The sequence below is a fragment of the Babylonia areolata genome, chromosome 33 (genome assembly GCF_041734735.1).
Source record: "Babylonia areolata isolate BAREFJ2019XMU chromosome 33, ASM4173473v1, whole genome shotgun sequence".
NCBI lineage: Eukaryota > Metazoa > Mollusca > Gastropoda > Neogastropoda > Buccinidae > Babylonia > Babylonia areolata.
Window position 1 is genome coordinate 8,168,621 of NC_134908.1, and position 10,652 is coordinate 8,179,272.

At 43.3% G+C, this 10,652-nt stretch overlaps 1 protein-coding gene across 1 annotated transcript in view; it reads left to right on the plus strand.

Moving 5' to 3' along the window:
• The window catches only part of LOC143276993 (uncharacterized), a 10,811-nt gene extending 4,380 nt beyond the window's left edge, over positions 1-6,431 (plus strand). Inside the window, exons 3-5 of the mRNA XM_076581699.1 lie at positions 1,397-1,558; positions 2,954-3,103; positions 5,016-6,431. Coding sequence (XP_076437814.1) covers positions 1,397-1,558; positions 2,954-3,103; positions 5,016-5,614 — 911 coding nt within the window. The 3' untranslated portion in view covers positions 5,615-6,431. The remainder of the gene's footprint in view (positions 1-1,396; positions 1,559-2,953; positions 3,104-5,015) is intronic.
• Positions 6,432-10,652: the final 4,221 nt, after the last annotated feature.

Below are 10,652 nucleotides of genomic sequence, written 5' to 3' on the forward strand. Positions count from 1 at the left end.
GACTTAGCAGTAGAAGGAGATGAGTTTCAGTTTCAAGGATTCAGTGTCAAAGCGCACGGACTGATCCGTATTCGCTACACCACATGTGTTGAATATATATATAGAGAGAGAGAGAGAGAGAGAATAGAATATGTCTTTATTACCAAGTGTACCGGGGTCACAAGAAATATTGGGGGGCGCGGGGGGGGGGGGGAGATAGTACATAACAAGATACGAACATAAATCGAAAATCATACACAAACACAGATACAGTAGAAATTAGGATACATACAAGTGCATATCAATATAAAAACTTGTGCATACTCACACATGCACGCACTACACACACACATGCACGCACGCACGCACACACACACACACACACACACGTTTGAACAGAAGCTGCATATTACATGTGGATGGGGCTGATGACTAGATCTTCAGGTAGATGGTTGTCGATATATATACATATATATCGGGTGGCAGCGAAGATGCAGATTTTTATTTTTCTGTTTAACAAAATAGGTGTTGGTTTTCAACTTTGTTTTATTTATTTTAGATACATATCATATGGATGGATAAATAGATGGACAGGTGAGAAGTATTTGTTTTATTTATTTTAGATACATATCATATGGATAAATAGATAGATGGACAAGTGAGAAGTATTTGTTTTATTTATTTTAGATACATATCATATGGATAGATTGATGGATGGACAAGTGAGAAGCAGATCCCTGTCCTATGCATGAGCCCCATGTGCTGGTCATAGCAGGCTTTGAGAGCCTCCCCAAGATTTGCATAAAACTTTTTTTTTAAGTGGATGAAATAAACAAAAAAAAAGTTAAACACATTAGAATATGTGGGTACGGCTCATAGTTATTCTTATGATTAATCACTATGGTCACGGACCGGCAGTGTGGACCCCATAGTGGGTGGTGGGGTGGCAGGGGGAGCAGATGACGCTGTATGAAGGGGTGTGGCTCATAATGATTACCATCATCATCATCATCGTTATTATCATCACTGTCATTGTTGTTATCGTTATAACCATCATCATCATCATCATCATCATCATTACTATCACCATTTCAGGTCACGGACTGGCGGTATGTACCCGAAACTGGGTGGTGGGGTGGCAGGGGGAGCAGATGTCGCTGTATGAAGGGGTGTGGCTCATATAATTATTACCACCACTGACACCATCGTCATTATTACCACCATCGTTAATACTATCGTTATAACCATCATTATCATCATCACTATCACCCGTTTCAGGTCATGGACTGGCGGCATGTACCCATACTGGGTGGTCGGGTGGCAGGGGGAGCAGATGACACTGTATGAAGGGATGTGGCTCATATAATTGTCATCATCATTATCATCATTATTATCGTCATCACTATCACCATTTCAGGTCACGGACTGGCGGTATGTACCCCATACTGGGTGGTCGGGTGGCAGGGGGAGCAGATGACGCTGTACGAAGGGGTGTGGCTCAGCTGTTACAGGGAGAGGGGGGAGGGCAGCTGGGTGTGCTCCACCTTTGACACCATCCGTCACCTCTTCGAACAGCCAGGTGAGACAGAGGAGGATGGGGTGGTGAGGGGGGTAGAGGGAAGGAGGGGGTGATGAGTGCTTCTGTGTGTGTGGTGGGACTACATACAAAAATGGAGGCATGTACGTATAGTTTGTATGTGTGTGTGTGTGCAGAGAGCTAGGTGAGGGAAGGTGGGGGGCAGGGAAGAGAGGGGTGTTGAGTATTTACGTGTGTGACTAGTAGCACGATATATTATACAATAATGGGGGCGTGCACATACAGCATGCGTGTTTGTGTGTCTGATGGGGGACAGGGGGTAGGTAGTATGGGGGCAAAAATGCCATTCTTATGATAGCATATCTCCTTGCTTTATATGTAATGTAACACATCTCTTTTATTCCCCCCCAAACCTGAATAAAATAGCATCAGTATTGGTGTGATATTTCTAACAAGTGAGAACTCACTGAGAGAGGAGGGTGGATTTAATTTTAATGTCCCGTCTCACATGCTGATGATTGCAGACATTTTGTTAAAGCATCAATTTTCGCATTTGAATTTCAACATTAGAAATAAGAAAGGTAGGATAGGGAGGGTGGGTGTTGTGTGGTGAATCGGGGGAAACAGAGTAGATGGACGGTGACATTATGGACTCAGAAAGATTGTGTGTGTGTGTATGTGCACTTTGTCAAAGCATCAAATTTCGCATTTTGAATGTTGCTATTCAAAGTAGTTAGGAGGGTAAAGGGGGGGGGGGGGGCGTTGTGTGTTGAATTGGAGGAAACGGTAGATGGACAGACACATTATGGACTCAAGAAGACAGTGTGTGTGTGTGTGTGTGTGTGTGCATTTTGTCAAAGCATCAAATTTTGAATGTTGTTATTAAAAGTAGGTAGGAGGGGAAGGGGGGGGGGTTGTTGTGTGGTGAATTTGGGGAAACTTGACGGGCGCAATAGCCGAGTGGCTAAAGCGTTGGACTTTCAATCTGAGGGTCCCGGGTTCAGATCTCGGTGACGGCGCCTGGTGGGTAAAGGGTGGAGATTTTTCCTATCTCCCAGGTCAACATATGTGCAAATCTGCCTGTACCTGAACCCCCTTCTGTGTGTATACGCAAGCAGAAGATCAGGTACGCACGTTAAAGATCATGTGATCCATGTTAGCGTTCGGTGGGTTATGGAAACAAGAACATACCGAGCGTGCACAACCCCGAAAGCGAAATATGGCTGCCTACATGGCGCGGTAAAAACGGTCATGCACGTAAATGCCCACTCGTGTGCATACTAGTGAACGTGAGGATTGCAGCCCACGAACGCAGAAGAAGGAAAAAAAGAAGATAGTAGGTAGATGGACAGTGACATTTGTGCACTCAAGAAGATTGTGTGTGTGTGTGTGTGTGTTTGCACGTGTGCGCGTGCGCTTGACTGTGTGCACGTGCAGTGTGGTACGAGGCGTGCCAGGTGAGCGCCGTGCTGTCGGTGGTGCTGCTGATGCCGGCACTACTTGTCGCCTCGTTGTATTCCTACGTCGTGGCCCTCAGAGGCCGCTCCAGGGCCTCGTGGCTGCTCATCGTTTTCCTCGCCTCCGCCGGTGAGTTTAGTGCAGGTTAAGTAAAGGGTAGTCGAGATGTCAACGACGATGACTGCTTTGCTCCAGAAAGACCCGTAGTCCTATTTTAAAGGGGTAAACATAAACAGCACACTTAATGAGTTGTTAACGAAAATGGTTGTTTGATTCAAGAAAGCCCCATAAGTGGTCCTGTTTAGAGGGCATACAATGAGTTCATAATGATTGTTTTATTTAAGAAAGGCCCATGGACATTTTATAGCATTCAGTTCATTCATTTTGCATTGTATTCCATTACGTTTCGTCATCAAAAGATTTCTGTGAAGTTCAGACTGCTCTCCCCAGTATAGCGCTGAAGCTTGTGCAGAGACAAATCTGAGCGCTTTCACACCAGTCATTCACACGTATGCATAACTCTAAAACTGGAGAAACTGAAGACAAGGAAGAGGCAGGGAAGGGAGGCTATTTTGTGAAGAGGTGGGTTTTAAGGCCAGACTTGAAAGAGCTGAGTGTGGAGACCCGACGAAGCGAAGGAGGAAGTTCATTCCAAATGTAAGGTCCAGAGACAGAGAAAGAACGGCGTCCAACAGTGGAGTGTTTGAATCTGGGTATGCGTAAACAGAGTGGATCCGAAGCCGATCGTAGAGAGCGAGATGGAGTGTAGAGGTGAAAGCAGCCACAAAGATAGATTTGTGAATACATTAATAACATAGAGTGCTGATCTTGTACTTTATTATGTGTGAGACAGGGAGCCAATGGAGATGTTGCAAAATAGGATATGATAACGCTTTCAAAGGCACCCCAGTCTTCCCTCTCAGTCCACACGCTTCGACACCTGCTTGACAAATCAGTGAAACACCTCTCTCAATATGACAATGATTTCAAAAACATCCACAGTCAAACATCACTCTCCATGTTTATATGATGATGATGATTTCAGAAGCATCCCAGTCGACCCTCTCTGTCTCTCTCTGTCTTCAGTCTTCTCTCTCTCTCTCTCTCTCTCTCTCTCTCTCTCATATTCATCTGTCAATGTGTGTGTTTGTTTGTGTGTGTTCTTCTTGTATGTCTTTTTGTACGATGTTTTTGTTTTTTGGGGGGGGGTTTTGTTTGTTTGTTTTGTTTTGTTTTTCCCTTTCTGCCTTTAAAATATATGTGCGCTATCATAATGGATGCAGACTAGCAAGGTCAGATTGGAAGAATAGCTCATGCCAAATATATTAATCCTTGAATTAAAAAAAAAAAAAAAATTCTCTCTCTCTCTCTCTCTCTCTCTCTCTCTCTCTCTCTCTCTCTCTCGTTCGTTCTTTGGTTTAACGTCTTTTCACTGTAAGTGATATTAGACGAGCTATATATCTCTGCTCACGCTTGTTTCTCTCTGTGAGTGTGTGTGTCTTATCATTACCATTCTTATGCCTTCCTGTCGTATTGTGTAGTGCATGCTTATGACTTATGTAGTATTATGTTGTTCATGATATGACTTAAATGTAGTATTGTGTTGTGTAGACAGGCTGTTTCAGGGCGGGGACTGGATGTTAAAAAAAAAGCGCCAGTGCTTATCAGTTATCCTCGAAATAAAGAATTTTGTCTTGTCTTGTGTGTGTGTGTGTGTGTGTTCACTATATTTCTTTTCCTGTGTATTTTATTAACACCATGGTTGTTCCTCTCTGTGGATGTGTGTGTCTTATTATTACCATTTTTATATTTGTATGTAGTATTGTGTAGTGCATGCTTATGACTTATATAGTATTGTGTTGTTCGTGATATGACTTGAATGTAGTATTGTGTTGTATAGACACTGTTTCAGGGCGGGGACTGGATCAGTGTTAAAAAGAGCGACAGTGCTTATGTTATCCTCGAAATAAAGAATTTTGTCTTGTCCTCTCTCTCTTTCTCTGTGTGTGTGTGTGTGTGCATGCTCCCCTCCCCAAAACAGCTTTCTGCTCCTTCCTGAGCCTGGTCGTCTTCTCGGCGGGCTACCCCTCCCAGCAGAACTTCCCCCCGGGCAAAGTCCGCTACCACGCCTCCTTCGCCCTCCAGGTCGTCAGCCTCCTGCTGTGCCTGCTGTCGCTGCTGGGGCACCTGCGGGACTCCTACCCGCACCTGCAAGTTTGGGACAACAAGCTGTGCGGCTCTGACAACCGCATGCCTTCGTCCTGCGCAGGCATGAGTGGTCGCCGAGCAGCGAAATTCAGACCCTCTGGGCTCCCTGGCAAAAAGACTCCTCCTCCTCCTAAAGGATCTCCCAAGCTCCTCCCCTCCTCCCTCCTCCTGTCCTCCAAAGTCTCATCGGCTCTCGCCAGGTTTCGGTCCAAGGGAGAGAAGAACCCTTCCGCCCCTCCGCTGGAAAGGATCGAGGAGTTGTCTGATGGAAGGGAGGCAACTCCAGCCACTGTGGCGACGGTGGCGGTGGTGGGTGAGACGGGGGTTCCCTCCCCTGCACGTGCGCGTGGTGTCGCTGCGGGAAGTGAAAAAGAGAGAGCGACTTTTGTCAACGTGAATGACTCCATGAGTGGGTATGATTCGCAGGTGTGAGCCTGTTTTAATTAAAGGTTCAAGAAGAGACAGTGAGCTGAAAAGCGCCAAGAATGATGGTGTGAGTTTTGGTTTTATCATTCTGTTGTTTCAGTCGATGGTGTGGATTCATAAACTTGACTGAACTACTATAGTCAGTTCAGTCCCGCGGCACAGGCCTCCATTCAACCATTGAAAGCATGATTTTTCAGGAGAAAATCGAGCAAAATGGAAACTGGGAGAAAATGAAAACCTTAGAAAACCATAACAACAACAACAAAACACTAAAGGTCAAAAGATGTCCCAGGTCAACATGTGTGCAGACCTCAATGCAGTGCTACTGAGCGCCCGTGAACCCCTTTCGTGTGTATATGCATGCAGGAGATCAAATACACACGTAAAAGATCATGTACCCCATGTCAGCATTCGGTGGGTCATGGAAATATGAATAATACCCAGCATGTGTTGCTCAGTCCTCAGTGACAGCCATGACAGATTCGTCAGCAAGGTGTTGGGGGGGTTTTCTATCGTGTACGTGATGAACTCGAGAAGATTACTATTTTCAGGCTGAGCCTGAAGCGCTTGTATCGTGAAGCCACTGAGATGATGACTATTTACACTGTGAAAAAAAAATACCGTGGCCAATGGTTTTAGTTTGAATTGTTGCCTTATTGAAATGTTTATTTTTACTGAAAAGGAATGTGTATATTATTCGATCGTTGGTGGGGGGAAAGTGTGCATGACATTGCATCAGGACCGACAAAAATGTTTGGACTGATTCACGAATGCGAATGATGATTGATATGGGGAAAAAAATCAATAAACAAGATCAAACGTGGGTTTTCGTTCTTCTGGTTATTTGTATGGTTGATTGATTCGTTGTAACAAAATCGATTTAACCTACACACACACTGACGTCGGCTGCATGTAACTACACAGAAAGGCAAACACACACTCGGAAACACCTACACTGGCCTACACCTAACACACACGCACACACAAACACACACACGCACGCACGCACCTGCTAACACTGACATACATCCTCCAACAAACACACACAGTGACACACGCGCATGTTCGCGCTCACTCTCAGTCACACACGCTTCATTGCACGATTATTACGGTACACAGAAACAAAACTGGGCAAAGGAAGATCTACACCCATCCGTATTCACTGAAGCATTCTACTTTGATGAAAGTGAAGACTCCGAGCTTTTTTCTCCACAACTGACTCATTGCAAAGACGACGAAGCGAGGACAGAGCCTTCCGTAGGAAAGAAATGAAGGAAGCAACTCTGTTTATTCAGTCTTGTCACACTCTGGAACTCTGTTTATTCAGTCCTGTCAGACACTGGAACTCTGTTCATTCAGTCCTGTCACACACTGGAACTCTGTTCATTCAGTCCTGTCAGACATTGGAACTCTGTTTATTCAGTCCTGTCACACACTGGAACTCTGTTCATTCAGTCCTGTCAGACATTGGAACTCTGTTCATTCAGTCCTGTCACACACTGGAACTCTGTTCATTCAGTCCTGTCACACACTGGAACTCTGTTCATTCAGTCCTGTCACACACTGGAACTCTGTTCATTCAGTCCTGTCACACACTGGAACTCTGTTCATTCAGTCCTGTCACACACTGGAACTCTGTTTATTCAGTCCTTGGAACTCTGTTTATTTAGTCCTTGGAACTCTGTTCATTCAGTCCTGTCACACATTGGAACTCTGTTTATTCAGTCCTGTCACACACTGGAACTCTGTTCATTCAGTCCTGTCAACATTGGAACTCTGTTCATTCAGTCCTGTCAGACATTGGAACTCTGTTCATTCAGTCCTGTCACACATTAGAACTCTGTTCATTCAGTCCTGTCACACACTGGAACTCTGTTCATTCAGTCCTGTCACACACTAGGAACTCTGTCTTATTCAGTCCTGTCACACACTGGAACTCTGTTCATTCAGTCCTGTCACACACTGGAACTCTGTTTATTCAGTCCTGTCACACACTGGAACTCTATTTATTCAGTCCTGTCACACACTGGAACTCTGTTTATTCAGTCCTGTCACACACTGGAACTCTGTTCATTCAGTCCTGTCACACACTGGAACTCTGTTCATTCAGTCCTGTCAGACATTGGAACTCTGTTCATTCAGTCCTGTCACACATTGGAACTCTGTTCATTCAGTCCTGTCACACACTGGAACTCTGTTCATTCAGTCCTGTCACACATTGGAACTCTGTTCATTCAGTCCTGTCAGACATTGGAACTCTGTTCATTCAGTCCTGCCACACATTGGAACTCTGTTCATTCAGTCCTGTCACACACTGAAACTCTGTTCATTCAGTCCTGTCAGACATTGGAACTCTGTTCATTCAGTCCTGTCACAAACTGGAATTCTGTTTATTCAGTCCTGCCACACACTAGAACTCTATTTATTCAGTCCTGTCACACACTGGAACTCTGTTCATTCAGTCCTGTCACACACTGGAACTCTGTTTATTCAGTCCTTGGAACTCTGTTCATTTAGTCCTTGGAACTCTGTTCATTCAGTCCTATCACACACTGGAACTCTGTTCATTCAGTCCTTGGAACTCTGTTTATTCAGTCCTGTCACACATTGGAACTCTGTTTATTCAGTCCTGTCACACACTGGAACTCTGTTCATTCAGTCCTGTCACACACTGGAACTCTGTTTATTCAGTCCTTGGAACTCTGTTTATTTAGTCCTTGGAACTCTGTTCATTCAGTCCTGTCAGACATTGGAACTCTGTTCATTCAGTCCTTGGAACTCTGTTTATTCAGTCCTGTCACACACTAGAACTCTGTTCATTCAATCCTGTCACACACTGGAACTCTGTTCATTCAGTCCTGTCAGACATTGGAACTCTGTTCATTCAGTCCTGTCAGACATTGGAACTCTGTTTATTCAGTCCTGTCACACACTGGAACTCTGTTTATTCAGTCATGTCACACATTGGAACTCTGTTCATTCAGTCCTGCCACACATTGGAACTCTGTTTATTCCTAGTCTTAACAAGGAGCGGTTGTCTGTGATATTTTGCAGGCATCACATGAACCAGTTTCTCAGAGTCGTTTGACACAGGACAACAAAGTACAAAACACACTCAGTTCATTCTCTTTCACGCATTAAATCTACATGAACGACATACGACTGAGGTCACTATTACTATGTTGTCTGAAACAATAATAATGCATAAACAAGTCTGACAGAGAGAGAGAACACTGAACACTTTAATGTCAATAGCTTCACAGCCCTAATGACATGGGGGTTCATAATACAAATAACAACATGCATCAATAGTAATAATACTGATGAAAACCAAAGCCAAAACGAAATCAATCAATCTGTGCAACGAAGTGCAGTTCGACCATCCATTCAAAGTAATGGCATGTAGAGAGGAATAAAAACAAAAACATACATAAATGTATAACATAAATATTTTCCGTATGAGAATGACAATTCATAAAAAGTACAATAATTGAAGAATCAACACAATCTCACGTGAAAATGAAGATAATGTCATTGTGTATCAAGTCCACATAACAAAAAGTGTCTGCATGCACCACATGGACCACAAACCCGATTTCTTTGATACATTGTTTGGCGGCCATTTTGATTTTTTTCCATAGCAACGGGTATTCACTGACAGAAATCTAAGAACACTTTTTTTGTGATCCACAAGTGATGATACACCTAGTAGGCAAAAAAAGAGAGAGATATAGTCGGAGAGAAACAAGTTGTTATTTGACTGTAGTCGGTCTGGCCTTAAACACAAAACATAAACCGCACTGTCCGGGAACTCGGAATTTTCAGATGACTGAGATCTCAGTATCAACATCTGGATTTTTTTACTTGGTTAAAAAAAACTGAATTAAAAAAGAAAGTGATGAATGTGGGAGAAAAGTGTGTTAGTTGCCACGGTGAGTGTTTCGGCCGGTGTGTGTGTGTGTGTGTGTGTGTGTGTGTGTGTGTGTGTGTGTGTGTGTGTGTGTGTGTGTGTCCGGCAGTGTGTGTGTGTGTGTGTGTGTGTGTCCGGCAGTGTGTGTGTGTGTGTGTGTAGTGTATCAGTGTGTGTGTGCCGTGTGTGTGTAAGATAAGATAAGATAAGAATAACTTTATTATCTCCAACTGGAGAAATGTGGTCAGGTGCATTATCACAACATAGACAAGTAAACAACATGGGGACCGTAACTGTAAAAGCCAACAACAGCCCCTACAAATATTACGAAGATACAAATGTAGAAAATATCACATACATCGTTTCATACATACATCCACACACTGCAGGTAATAACTAGTATTCTTAATCAGTTAATGTAAAAACAGAAAGAATTAAGAAACATTATTTGAATATAATTATAAACATAGCCTACTATACTGCACATTGATTATAATAGACAGATAAGATAAGAATAAAGATGAATTGCGGAAAACCACAACCAGATAATCAGCACACACCCGCACCGCCCCCACCCCCCACCCCCCCACCCACCTACCCCCCCACCCACCTACCCCACACACGCGGATAACGATTAAACAAGAGTAATAAACATATGTTCTGAAATAAAAGCATTTCACATATTCGCTTTTAAAAACATTGCAGTTAATTATTACATCGTAATTATTAAACAGAAATATATTTAGAATATGGACGTTAGCATTAGACATATTCATTTTTTTCTTTCAACTTTACATAGCCTCAGTCAGTAAAACCATCATTAAGTCAAAGTTTGACTGATAAAAACAAAACAAAACCAAAGAAGTCTCATCAGACATATGTGCGGAGTTTTTGTTGTTGTTGTGTTGTTGTTTTACTGAGTTTTTGCACTGTGTCGATCTGTTGCCGGTTAGCATGGATCGTCACAGTTATAGTGTTACGGAAAACATGTTGGTCGGCTGAGTTTCGATCCTCAGTATTTGAACAGTATATATCTTATTGTCAAGAACAGATACAAGTTCAGGTTCCCTGCGCAACTTGATTAATATTTTCCCCACTGACACTAAATGTTCAAACTCATTTGAACTTTCTTTC